Raw genomic sequence first — 13,169 nt, forward strand, 5'->3', positions numbered from 1 at the left:
GATGTTTGTGTATAATAGATGAGTTTGTGTATAGATAATAGATATTTGTATATAACAGATGTGTGTGATTAGATAGATATAAATACATGTATAGATATTTCCTGCTCCTCTGGTGTTGGATCATTTGAACTTTCCCTCCAGACGTAAAAACACAGACACAAGACAGACGTGTTTCTAAAGAACTATATTTACATAATACTCTTGTTTTACAGAGAACCATATCAAAAGTATAAAATACTTACAAAAAATCCGCAGCAATATATAAAAATAACATCTATCTTCTCCAGATCATTAGGAAAGGCTTACATACAAAAAATATATTTATAGACATTTACACAACAGTTAAACCCAGAAACCCGGGAGGCCGAGCGAGGCTGGAAGCTGAAGAACCGGCGGCAGAGTCGTGAAACGTGAAACCAGCCCCAAGCTTTTGTTGAGCAAAAATAACGTTACAAATAAAATACACAACATGTCTGCAAAAACAAGATGCATACGTTTCGTTGAAAAGTCAAACAGTACAGTAGATAGAACGACCTGCTCACCAGTCCGCCTTAAACCAGTCCGCCTTAAACCAGACCACCTGCTCACCAGTCCGCCTTAAACCAGACCACCTGCTCACCAGTCCGCCTTAAACCAGTCCGCCTTAAACCAGACCACCTGCTCACCAGTCCGCCTTAAACCAGACCACCTGCTCACCAGTCCGCCTTAAACCAGTCCGCCTTAAACCAGACCACCTGCTCACCAGTCCGCCTTAAACCAGTCCGCCTTAAACAGGACAGAACCCTTTGATCTGAGACGTCGCAGAGTTCCACGTTGGAAAAGCTGCAGAACAGAAACGATGAGTTTGGATGTAAGGTGGCTATTTTCCATCATGAGAACCATGAAGACTCAACTTTATATCGCGTTAAAGTCTCTGATCCGACTAAATGTTGTTTTCTTCAACTTGTGACATTTTCACTTTGAAACGATCACATGAGCTGAAACGCTGCGTTCAAGTTCTAACTGTGAAAAAACGGTTTCACGTCAACAATTCATTAACAGTTGTGAGAATATTTTGTTTTCATTTGTAAAAAACACTTTGAAGAATCTGATTTAAGCTTCTCAGGATTAAAAACTAAAACGAAATTTAAATGCAACTATTGTCAAATATCACAGATGTAAATTCAACATCATAAACCTGGATTTATACGTTGGGCAGATGAGGGGAGCAGGTTTTCCTCCTCAGACCGAGTCTGTATATTTTATTTTCATTCATCAGACTCGGAGCAGCAGGAAGTGGACAATCGAAAATAAAATACAAGCTTCCAGGAAACAGACGAGTGAACGTAGTTTACGATGCGACGATGTTTGTTTTATGGATATTTTTAATGAATGTGACAACTGAAGCTTTAGATTCATATTTAAAGGAGCATGTCACTGTTTTACTGTTACTAAATATTATCTATTGACTGATAGTCAACTTTTTGTATTGTTAGAAATTTTAATATCTGCAGCAGATATTTGCTGCCAGTGTGAAAAGGTTGTAACTCGTTTACAGATTGTTGAAGCATCAAGTCAACCTTTAATTGAAATGATAAAAAGTAAAACCACAGAAACAAAAGAGGAAAAAGAAAACGTCTCGTCAGATCTGAGAATTTAACTTCAGGATGTGAAAGAGTGAATATAAAACATTTCAATGATGGAAACAGACAAACTCTGGAATGATTCTTTAAAATGAGGCGACGTGATCTTCACCTCATAGAAGAATAAAGCGACTCAGAGCCGGTGGTCTGTAGGTGGCGCTGTGGGGGGGGGGTTTAGCGTGAGGTCGTTTGTTCAGTCATGAACTCAGTTCAGTCTGTGTTTACACATTCAGCTCCACACACCTGACTTCAGTCAAAGGTCAACACAAAGGAAAGATGAAAACCAGCGACGCCAACGTTTAAAATCAACTTTTACTGATGACGTCATTTTCTCTGGAAGTTTGTGTCACATGTTGAAAAACATGAACTGATTTAAGGTGAAATTGTTTCTAAAAGAAATTGTGATGAAAAACGTTCATATCAAAAACTAATCTTCCTCCATTAGATCCTTTTCTTTTTGGAAAACTAAATTGTTTAACTTTTCTATATCACATCATGTGATAAACTCAAAGTCACGAGACAGAATTCATCTGTTTCCTCTGCTGAACGGCAGCTTGTGGTTCTTTAACCTCGAATCAGATCAAACATTCACAGAATGAGTCAGAACATGTTTTAACAAGTGTTTCCTGTTAACTTGTCCTATTTCTGAATGGAACCTGGTTTCAGTCCTGATGTCGTCTGAACTGGTTTGGATGTTTTGCTGGTTTGGAGTGTTTCAGCTCCGACTGCTGATGTGAACGAGCTGAAAGATGCTCGACTCTCACGTGTCAGCAGGAAAACCAAACATTGATTTGTCTCTGCTTCATACGCGTGTGTGTGTGTGTGTGTGTGTGGGGGGGGACGTCTTATCAACAGGTCAGTGTTGAACAACAACAGCCAGTGTGGCGTCCACAGCTCAACCACAGGAAACTGATGAACGCCATCAGCTGACCGCTGGTTGCTTCTCATTGGCCGGGGGGGCTAATGCTAACTCAAAGACCTCGTCTGAATCTTTTTCTCCAGATCTAAACGATCTGTTGGTCTGAAAAAAAGAAACTTGTCTTTTCTCATCGTAGCGGCGGCGGCTCGTCGTCCGTGTTTCCAACGTGCCGCCTCAGCTCAGCAGGGTTCAGGGGCTCCAGGTGCAGGTGTTTGACTAATGGTGGCTGGCGAGCAGTTCATCCAGGTCGGCCATCCACTCCTGAGGGTTCTGACCCTTCAGCAGCGAGTCCACCAGCTCGCTCTCTGCAGCGAAGCTCCCCGACGCCATGTTGTATCCAAACGACACTTGCTGCTGCTGCTGATTGGCAGTCCTGCTCACCTGGAACCCTTGATTACACTGCAGTCCCTGCCGACCGTTACCCTGCGGCTGTCCGAACGCCACCAGGTCAGGGAGGACGGCCTGGTTCTGATTGGCCTGCTGTTGTTGAGTCTGCTGCTGATTGGCCATGGGCTGGCCCAGGCTCTGAGGGTTAGGTGGCGCCCTCTGTTGGGCTGCAGCCATACTTGCCTGCATCATCTGTTGCCCGGGGTTCAGGCCCCCCATTGGGCGACCTGCAGGGTTTGCACCAAAGGGTGCGGCGCCCGGTGGCATCTTGGGAATGCGAGGCTGCTGCTGCATGTGGAAGGCGTTGGGCGTGTTGCTGAAGGCATTGGGGGGCAGGCCAGTGTTCCCGGAGGGCGGCTGGTTAGCGAGCTGCTGCTGCCAGGCGGCGCTCTGTGCGCTCTGCATGTTCCCTGGCATTGAGCTGGGCAGGGTGGCTCCTATACTGTTCTGCATGGAGCCTGGCATACGGGCGGCGGCGGCAGCGGCAGCTAGCTGCTGCTGCTGCTGCTGCTTCAGCATGGCGGCGTTGGGCTGCGTCTTCAGGTGCTGCTGTTGGGCCAGAAGGCTCTGCCTGTAGGAGGCGCTCATGGGCCCCAGCGTCTGACGCTGCAGGGCGGCCTGCTGCGGCGTGTGGGCCGGGTGGTTGGGGTGAAGGTTCATGTTATTGTAGAGGACCTGCTGGACGTCCACGCCAGCCCCGCCCCCTCCGCAGGACGATAGGTTCATGTCAGACTGGCTCGCCGCAGAGGGCGGAGCTACACCGCCTGCGGGCCCACCGCCCTGACCCATATTCATTCCCATCATGCCTTGGTTCTGAGGGAACATACGCTGGGAGCCAGGGGCGGGGCCTCCCATGGAGCCGACGCTGCCCATTGGCTGAGACGAAGCTGTGAAGAGACAAACCGTCAGTTAAGAAATGTTAAACAACTTCCTGTTAATGTACGCAGTGATGTCATCACTTCCTGAGACACGAACTGGGAGTCATTTGAAAAACTTTCACTTCTTTTATTTCTCTTTCTTCTTTTAGCAGATTTTAAATATCAAATGTTTGTTTCATGTTGTTTTACATTGTGAAAAAACATTTGTATTATTATTGTATGTTTCTCTCATAACGTGAAGTCTTGTGTGTTTTTACTTTGTAATTTATTAAACTGATCTTAGAAACAACATGAAAACAGAAGCACATTTGTGTAGAATTAGAAAACTTCACTTGAGCGGTTTTAAAAACATAAAAATAAAATGTTTGTACTGGTATTTTATTGACTTCCTGTTCAGTGCTTTGTAAACACTGTATTATGATTATTAGTATTGTTGTTATGATCATGTCAGTCAGAGGCGACGGCTGCAGCTGTATCATCAGACCACGAGAAGCAGCTCAGACTCAGATCAGCTCATATTTTACAGTCAAATCAGCGGCGAGTTTCATTTACAAACTCAGAGAAACTTGTCCAACAACAACGAGCTGCAGCTTCCTGATGATCTGATCCAACGTCAGCACACGAGTTTAATCTCTTTGTTCATTTACCTGAAGCAAGATGAAGAAAACCGAACCCGTTTGTTCTGGGAAACTAGTTTTTATAATAATTAAAATATATAAGAAACTGTCACATAAAAAATGACTACACTGTTTAAAGTTAAATTTTAATGTTGTAGTTAATTTGCTAACATTTTTCAAAGAATGCTTTGGGTATTTTGTTAATCATTAAATGTGTGATCATTATCTAAAACACATTTGTATTAATTTTAATTTGCTTTAACTATGTTATCCCAATAAAATCATCAAGTACATTTCAGACAACACATGAATGAAGTTAAATAACTAATCAATCGTTATCTGAATATTTGGTTCGTCCTGTGACGTCGACTGATCCGATTCCTGTTTCATTATATCAAAGTGCTTCTCTTTTACATGATGATCCTCAGGTGGAATCTTAACCTATGACCTCAGTGATAAACACACATTTGAGATTGTGACTAAACCTGAGGAGGTTTGTAGGTGGAAGTCAGGTCTGTTGTTTATGTGTTAAAGTGTGTTTGTGTGTGCGTGTTGTGACAACCCTGGAGTTGTCCTGCTGTGGTTGTGTTTCAGGCTCCTGTAGGCGGAGTCAGACCCTAGTGATCAGCAGGGATGTGGCACACCTGGGCTGACCAATGTTTAAGAGGCCTGCAGACTGGGATCTCTCTCCTTCACCAGGTCGACCTCCACATGGACATCCCAGCTTGGCCTTTTCACGACTCTGGCTTCTAGTCACCCACCCACAGAACTGGTTACCATGTCTACCTTTCTTTGTAAAATAAATAGTGCCACTGCTGAACTTTGTGACCTTCCTTGTTTCTTGTTGCACAACATGAGCCATTGTGTAACAAGTGGGGGCTCGTCCAGATCCAGATCCAAGTTATAGTCCTCTAGTAGGTTAACGTTCCCCTGGAATAGTGTTAGTTGTGCCTGTGGGTGTCCAAGGTGTGTGATACAGGGTGAATGTAGTACTTTTAGCTTACGTCTGTGGTACTAATTGCATTCATTATCAAGCACTAATTAGGAGTTTGGCTATCAGGGATTTACCTTTGGAGTTACCTTTCCTGGTAGGAATAAGCAACAGCATCTCTCTCGGGGGGGCCTGTTGGTTTGTTATTTTTGTGCATAAACATGATTTGACTTTGTCTTGGGTCCATGTCCGTCTGGTGAGTAACAGCATAGCTGGGGCTTTACCTGGTCATTGGTTTTGTGTTTAAAACACCGGTCATGAAATGCATGAAGACTAGGGTCTAGAGAAGGTATCAGCACTGGTTGGGCAGATAGTCAGGGGAGAGGTATTCCAAAGGTGATGTAAAAAAATATATATATATAAATTTATATATTTATAAAATAAAATAAATAAAGTTACACCAGGTTTTAAATTATGGTCAATAAGCCTGGCTTGAGCTGGAGGGCAGTGACTTGGGAGTGGATTGGTTTTTTGTCTTCATCAGTTGGTTTTTGGGGTTTGTTTTTTCCATGGCTACCATGGAGGATTTTGTGCGGTGTCCAAGTGGGGAGGTGCTAGGAAAATGTACCAGGGAGCAGTTGCTAAAAATTGCAGAGCATTATGAAATAGAACTTCCTAAGACGGTTCGTAAGGAAGTAACGCACTCCACTTTCAGGGCCCAGTTAGGACATGCTGGTGTTTTGCCAGTGTTTCCCCCTTCTGTTTGTTCCAGAGATGAGGTTGTTGCTGATGAGGAAATAGATGCCAGATCAAGGTTAAAAGGGAAATACTAGTTTTTTCCTTCCCTGACTTTGGTGACCTAACATTTGAACAGAAGAAAGAACTTATGTTGCTACATCACCAACAGGAGAGTGAAGCACGTGCCCATGAAGAGCGGGTTCGTGCCAGGGAGCCAGAATATCAGGCTGCGTGAGGCTGCACTAGAGCATTACCTTAAAGACAGAAGTTGGTTGTCCCATCCTTGTTTCCTTCTCCCAAATCTTTAACAATTGCTGCCTAGGTACCAAGTTGCGGATTGTGAGTCGGTGAAAGGTGGATTAGGTACTTTAACATCCCGGTAAGCAATTTAAATTTATTGCGTTGTTATAATGTAGTGTAAATTTGTTGCATTTGATACTTCACTAGAGGGATGGTCCTTTGTACTCCACCTATAAGGATCCTGTTCCTATGGGGGGGGATGTGACAACCCTGGAGTTGTCCTGCTGTGGTTGTGTTTCAGGCTCCTGTAGGCGGAGTCAGACCCTAGTGATCAGCAGGGATGTGGCACACCTGGGCTGACCAATGTTTAAGAGGCCTGCAGACTGGGATCTCTCTCCTTCACCAGGTCGACCTCCACATGGACATCCCAGCTTGGCCTTTTCACGACTCTGGCTTCTAGTCACCCACCCACAGAACTGGTTACCATGTCTACCTTTAATTTAGCTTTCTTTGTAAAATAAATAGTGCCACTGCTGAACTTTGTGACCTTCCTTGTTTCTTGTTGCACAACATGAGCCATTGTGTAACAGTGTTCATACGTGTTAAGTGACTGTGGTCGTACCTGTAAACTGGTTGACTGACTGCTGTGGGAAAGGGTTCTGATTGGCTGGTTGACCCGGCTGGTCCTGGTACTGCGGTGGCGGTCGGGTCAGGCGCCTCTGAAGCTGCTGTTCCTGCTGCCGCTGCTTCTCCTGCACAGATCAGGGTCAGACACTTATTACACTTTATTACACGTTAATTGTTTCCACAACGTTTTAATCTGAATCCACGCAAACGTCAGAGTCAGTGTGTGTGTGTGTGTGTCCTCAGAGTCAGTGTGTGTGTGTCCTCAGAGTCAGTGTGTGTGTCCTCAGAGTCAGTGTGTGTGTGTGTCCTCAGAGTCAGTGTGTGTGTGTGTCCTCAGAGTCAGTGTGTGTGTGTGTCCTCAGAGTCAGTGTGTGTGTCCTCAGAGTCAGTGTGTGTCTTGATGATAACCAGCGTCATGTGACCACTTAGCCTGACTGTGATTGTCAGGTTAAGTTCAGCTGGATAAACAGATCCTGGACATGTTGAACTGGCTTCGTAGTTCAGACCCCAGGACTCAGGAGGGTGTGATTGGCTCAGTGGACCAGAGGAGAAAGACATGGAGGCATCGAACACACAGGTGTAACTCACCTGTTCAGCCATGAGCTGCTGTCTCTGCATGTACTGCTGCTGCTGCTTCTGCTGCTCCAGGATCTGCTGCTGATGCTGCTGCTGCTGCTGCTGTTGTTTCAGCACCGCTGCCACCGCCGCCTGGTTGCTCAGGTACGCAGCGTTAGCATGGTTACCTGCCATGGCGTTTGGCCCTGGCTGGGGCGCCATGCCGTTGTTTCCCGGCGCAGGTGCCATGGTGTTGGCGGGGCCTGGGCCGTGAGGAGGAGCGGGGTAGTTGTTCTGGTCCTGAGAGAGATGAAGATCTTATGAGTAAAGATACTGACCTGAGACCAGGTTCCACCACAACATCACATTGAGTCTAACATGGATTTATTACAGATTTAATGTAAATTAAAGTACATTCTTGACATCACATGTTTATGATCTGCTCACAGATTCAGATCAGGCTCATTTCTACGTCTGTTTGCTGCAGAGGACTAATTTACTTCACTTTTCATGAATACAAATTTGTAACTTTTTATTTGAAGGTCTCTAAAAATGATTTTGCATAAAACTGTTAATTTGACACTGAAAGTCTTAAGTCATTGTGGCGCCCCCTAGTGGATGGAGTTTGGTGTTACAGTCACAAAACAAAAGAATTAACAAACTGTAAAGAAATGTGAGAAAGTGAAAAGGTTCAGTTTGTTCTGATGGTGAATCGAGAGCGAGACGGCGTCAGCAGCTCTAACAAGTTTGAACTCAGCAGATTGTGGCTGTCGTGGAAGAAGAGTTGTGATAATGGAGAGAGAAGTGCAGCAGGAACAGAGCGTCCTGTCTACGGAGAGGAAAACAAGCAGGAGCAGCTATATTTAAATACACACAGAGAGAGAGAGAGTATGAAAGGCTGCTTTGTCATCGCCTCCATTCACCCCCCCGTGTGAGCCTTAGCAACCAGCTGCTTCTCACACACACACACACACACACACACACACACACACACCACACACACACCACACACACACCACACACACCACACTCACAGAGAGAGAGAGGCCGGTCTGAAGCACAGCGGCTGAACAAAGGCCTCCCTGCTGCAGCCTGATTTCATCGGCTACATCCTCACGACTACGTTTTCATTTTAAAGATCATCAACTCTGCGACAGATCGTCTGGCGTCGAGTTCTAAAGCCACTAAAACAGAGAAGCTTGGAAACGCTGCTGGTCCCGTTTTAGGTTGAAAACTCCGGGGATGAGTTCTAGTCTGGACGGGAAACTGAGATGTTTGGAAACAATGCTCAGAATCACTTGCTGATTGGGTCACTTAGGTCATAAAGTAGCCTTCACTGATTGTTCATCATCAGCCTCAGCTTCCAGAGTAGAACGCAGAGAATGTTACTGACCCTGTTCTCTCTGCTAAAAGCTGCTGTTCAGTTAAACTCTGTGTTCAACAATGATGCAACTGTTTGCATGTGGAGGAGACCAGATGTGATCAATCTGTTTACACAGGCACGTGCATGTCCAGTGTACATGAGTGGTCACATGATGTAAGTTCACAGGTTCATTAGTAGGGACAGATAAAAACTGATTTCAAACTGAAACGCAGTCACATGGTCGTAGCCTTACACTGCTCTGGACTAGTTCTGTCGCTTTTCATTCTAAATTCAATTGTTCGTCCCTCTGATGTTGTTCTTCTGATTAATGTGCACGTTTTAAATGATTGATATACCCGTCACACCGGATCCTTTTTATTTGATCTTAGGATGCAAATATAAGCAAGAGGTGTTTAAACGCTCAAACACGGTTTTTCCAGACTCCGACTTTAATTCACATTAACACACTTGAACCTTCAGAGCAGAACATGATCCCACAGGAAGTGTTAGTTGCTTGAATCGATTCAGGAATCAGCAGCCATGTATTTCTCCTCAACTTTGCACCGTGATTCGTATTCTGCTTCACGAGCTGCAGACCGTGCTGAGAGGATAAACAATAGAGTCTGGGCGCGCTCTGCTGGACAAACTAAACCTAACCCTATGATATGAGAATAAAGAAACATACATATATTGGTCAGGCTCTAAAATAATGTGCAGGAATCAGTAAAAGGTGGGAGAGACACTGTCTACAGTGAACCTCAAATCTGAGAAAACCTCCTTGGTTCTGTTGCAGAATATTTTACAAGGAGTCGCTGTGTTCAGACGGATCAGTAAACAGGTCTGATGCTGATCAGCTCCATCGTGCATCTCAACAGCCGCGTGGTGCTGCGTCCACTTCTTAAATACTTCATGAAGTCCTCAAATTCATGTGTTTGTGCGTTTCTTACCTGTGTGTGTGTGTGTGTGTGTGTGTGTGTGTGTGTGTGCGCGTTTCTTACCTGTGTGTGTGGTATATGTTGGCGAAAGTTCATGCTGTTCTTCTGTTTGATCTGTTGTTGTTGTCTGAGCAGCGTCAGCAGGGCCGCCTTGTTCTGGCTCTGGGTGTTGGGGGGCCGAGGGGGCCCAGGCCCGGGCCCCGCCTCAAAGTGTGACAGGGGTTTGGTGTTGTTGTAGTTCAACATGGCAGCCTGGGCCTGAGGTCCAGGGGCCTGAGGGTGGCCGAGAGGAGGCCCTGAAGTCGGGTGACCCAGCATGTTGGGGTGCCCGCCGTGCCCCGGCATGTAGCCGCCCGGCCCCGCCTTGGGGGAGGCTTTGTTGGGCTGACCGGGCATCAGCAGCTGCTTCTGGGCATTTGGGTTAAAGTCCTGTGGGTACAAGGAGGGACTCGTGGGTTTGTCCATAACAAACGCTCCCCCTAGTGGGCTCTGAGAGGTGTTGGCCATCTGGGGCCAAGGTGGGGGGTGGGCACGGGGCCCCTGGTTGTGGAACTTGGCCCCCGGCTGTGGTTGTTTGTGCTGCATCTGGCCATGGAGGTGCTGCGCTCTCTGCTGCTGGGCTGCCAGCTGCTGGAGCTGCTGAGCAGGGGACAGATCTTTAGGCACCTGGGGCCCCGGAGGGAGAAGGTGGTTGGGGGGAGGCTGAAGCTGCCTGGGGTTGGGAGCGGGCTGGGAAGGGGGCAGAGCCGGAGAAGAGGCAGAGGACGAGGCGATGGGGGAGCTGGTGGGGTGAGGAGGCGGCCCAGAGGAGGTGGACCTTACATGGGGGGAGCCGGTGCGAGAGTCCTGCTCGAAAACTGCAGAGGCCGGAGAGAACTCCGTCTTCACATTCACCAGATCTGGAGGAAGTAGTCCCTGGGACGGCTGGCCCCCCACACCACCTCCTGCTCCTCCCCCCACCGACCCACCCCCACCCGGAGTGGGTGCCAGCTCTAGAGGGTCTTTGCGGTCCTCAAAGCCGTCGTTGAGAATGTCTTGAATGTCCTCATATGCCACGGCACAGTTCAGTTCCTCCATCAGCTCCGTCCACTCCTGCTCATTTAGGTTGAGGTCAGGGAACAGGCTGTTGTTGCCTCCTCCTGATGGAGGCATGATGGGCAGGATGTCATCTGGCTCCTGCTTCATCTCCTTCCTAAGGAAGTCCAAACCTGGCTCGCCACCGCTGTCCGTCGACTCCCCCGCCGGCCCATGGTTCCCGTTAGAGGTCAGAGAGTCACTGATCCCCAGCTTGGAGTCGAGCGGGGAGCCGTTAGTCGTGCCGTTGTCCAGACAGGACTTCTTGTTGGGGGGGAAACCGTCGCTGAAACCGTTAACTTGGTCTCTGCCCAACGGAGAACCAGCGCTCTCCAGCTTCCTCTTTACCGTCTCCTGCAGCTGGAGGAACAAACAGAACCATGGAGCTTTTAATAATATCACATCAGCATAAACAAACACAAGTTCAACAACAAACTGAATCCCTCAAAGTTTCAGGACAAGCAAATGTCTAAAAACATGAATTATAAAACTATGTCATAAATATGCTAATCAGTTCATCATTAATTGTTTTGATTCAGTCGCTAAAAATGTCTTTATCATCCAGCAAAGAGATTTTCTTATGTATAAACACTTTAAACATGAAGTTACAAACTGGTTCTTCTCATGTAGTGAATCCTGTTGTTGTGTTGATGTGTTGTTGTGTTGATGTGTTGTTGTGTTGTTGTGTTGTTGTGTTGATGTGTTCAGGTCCATCAGCATCTGTTGGACTTGTGTCCTGGGAGAGGATCCTCACATGGGACTGAGCTTTATTCACTGATCACTAAGTTTCTGTTTGACTCTAGTTGAGTTAAGAACAGAGGAAGTTGCTCCTTGTTAACATCTGTGAGACCAACTGGGAATATGAGACCAACTGGGAATATGAGACCAACTGGGAATATGAGACCAACTGGGAATATGAGACAAACTGGGAATATGAGAAACTGGGAATATGAGACCAACTGGGAATATGAGACCAACTGGGAATATGAGACAAATAACATGTGATTGATTGAAGTTTTTCAGCAAAATAAAACCAAACATTTGAGAAAGTCTTAATGCTTTTTCTTCTTTAAAAAAGTCGATTTATTTCCTGATTGTTTACTTTTCTACTTTAAGTATTAAATCCAGTTGTAGTTAAGCATCTTGATTTAGACTCTTATTATGCAATCAGGTTATTTGGGGAACTGACCAGTCAGCTGTTGAATTATGACAAATCTTCTATTTTAGTGCCTGCAGAGGTGGTTTATGAGCAGCAGGGGGCGCTGCAGCTGAATGGACAGGGTTATGGAGTGGCAGTTGTTGGGATAAAAAGCTGCAGCCATTAATAGAATCAGCTGCAGGCCGGCTTACATAAGGCAGATAACAAAGAGCTTCCTCAGAGCAGTCAGCAGATCAGATCTGCCCACTCTGTAGGCAGCTCGACCGCCACATCTGATGGGAACCAACTTCCTCCGCTGCCCGACTCAAACAGCATCAGCTGATCGTCACACGGTTTCACTGAGTCAACCCCAGACACTCAACACCTGAAATCTCCACTAACAAGCAACAGGTAATTACAGGCAAAACCAGGCGTGATTATAGAAACACTCCAGTGACGCATCTAATCCCCCCCCCCAACAATATTTGATTTAGTTATAATAGGGTTTATGCTAATGTTTTTAAATGCAGTTTTATCGAATAAAAAAAAACAACCGGCAAAGAAAATAAAGATAAAGTGTTCTCTCTCGTTTCACTTCAATGAGTCACACTACATTGTTCTTGAGGAAACCATGTATTTGGAAATTTCACCCCCTCAAAATAAACTGTTTAATTTCCAAACTTAAAATACTGATGCAAGTTTTTTTCCTTCTAAAAATACACTGGAACAAATCTTTAAAAATAATTTTATCAAACGAGAGCACTCTCTCCCTCATTTCCCCCAAAAGCTCAATTCCCTGAACCAACAGACTCTTCAGTGTTAGCGATGAAACAATTATATTCACTCAAGAGAAAATTCATCGGCAGCTACTATGAAAATCCAACTGTGTATTTCTGCAGCATTTATTTCGTGAAACGTGAAAATAAACCGATGTTGTTCGAGAGAAATATAATCTCTCATCTTTGTGCTGGTGGTGTGGATTCATCACTGACTTTATAAATGAAAACAGAAGAAAGGAGATTATTTTACCGAAGTTGCTGCTTATGAAAAAACCTGAAGAAACAAAACTGGCACAAAGTTGTAAAATCCATGTAAGAAACTAACGTCCTGCTGCTGTGAAGGGTTGTTTGTGTAAGAGTGAGTCC

General features: G+C 45.8%; 1 protein-coding gene and 3 long non-coding RNA genes across 6 annotated transcripts in view; 2 read left to right on the forward strand and 2 right to left on the reverse strand.

Moving 5' to 3' along the window:
* Positions 1-169: 169 nt before the first annotated feature.
* Positions 170-763, reverse strand: LOC117769731. 2 transcript variants are annotated; one of them, XR_004615291.1, is made up of 2 exons: positions 697-763; positions 170-534 (listed from the first exon to the last, which is right to left on the reverse strand). It is a non-coding gene; the product is annotated as an uncharacterized LOC117769731 (long non-coding RNA). The 2 variants fall into 2 exon arrangements; XR_004615292.1 differs by having other exon boundaries at positions 658-714.
* A 433-nt stretch (positions 764-1,196) lies between these two features.
* Positions 1,197-1,602, forward strand: LOC117769733. The gene is made up of 2 exons (XR_004615294.1): positions 1,197-1,230; positions 1,302-1,602. It is a non-coding gene; the product is annotated as an uncharacterized LOC117769733 (long non-coding RNA).
* An 853-nt stretch (positions 1,603-2,455) lies between these two features.
* maml1 (mastermind-like transcriptional coactivator 1) overlaps positions 2,456-13,169 on the reverse strand; it is a 20,165-nt gene continuing 9,451 nt past the window's right edge. For both annotated transcript variants that reach the window (XM_034598838.1, XM_034598837.1), the window contains 4 exons: positions 9,876-11,246; positions 7,548-7,814; positions 6,955-7,084; positions 2,456-3,815 (listed from right to left, as the gene is read on the reverse strand). In XM_034598838.1, coding sequence (XP_034454729.1) covers positions 2,758-3,815; positions 6,955-7,084; positions 7,548-7,814; positions 9,876-11,246 — 2,826 coding nt within the window. In that variant the 3' untranslated portion in view covers positions 2,456-2,757. The remainder of the gene's footprint in view (positions 3,816-6,954; positions 7,085-7,547; positions 7,815-9,875; positions 11,247-13,169) is intronic.
* On the forward strand, positions 4,783-7,044 carry LOC117769732. Its single transcript, XR_004615293.1, has 3 exons — positions 4,783-4,968; positions 5,899-5,901; positions 6,923-7,044. It is a non-coding gene; the product is annotated as an uncharacterized LOC117769732 (long non-coding RNA).

Source organism: Hippoglossus hippoglossus, chromosome 10 (assembly GCF_009819705.1).
Source record: "Hippoglossus hippoglossus isolate fHipHip1 chromosome 10, fHipHip1.pri, whole genome shotgun sequence".
In the NCBI taxonomy this organism is placed as follows: domain Eukaryota; kingdom Metazoa; phylum Chordata; class Actinopteri; order Pleuronectiformes; family Pleuronectidae; genus Hippoglossus; species Hippoglossus hippoglossus.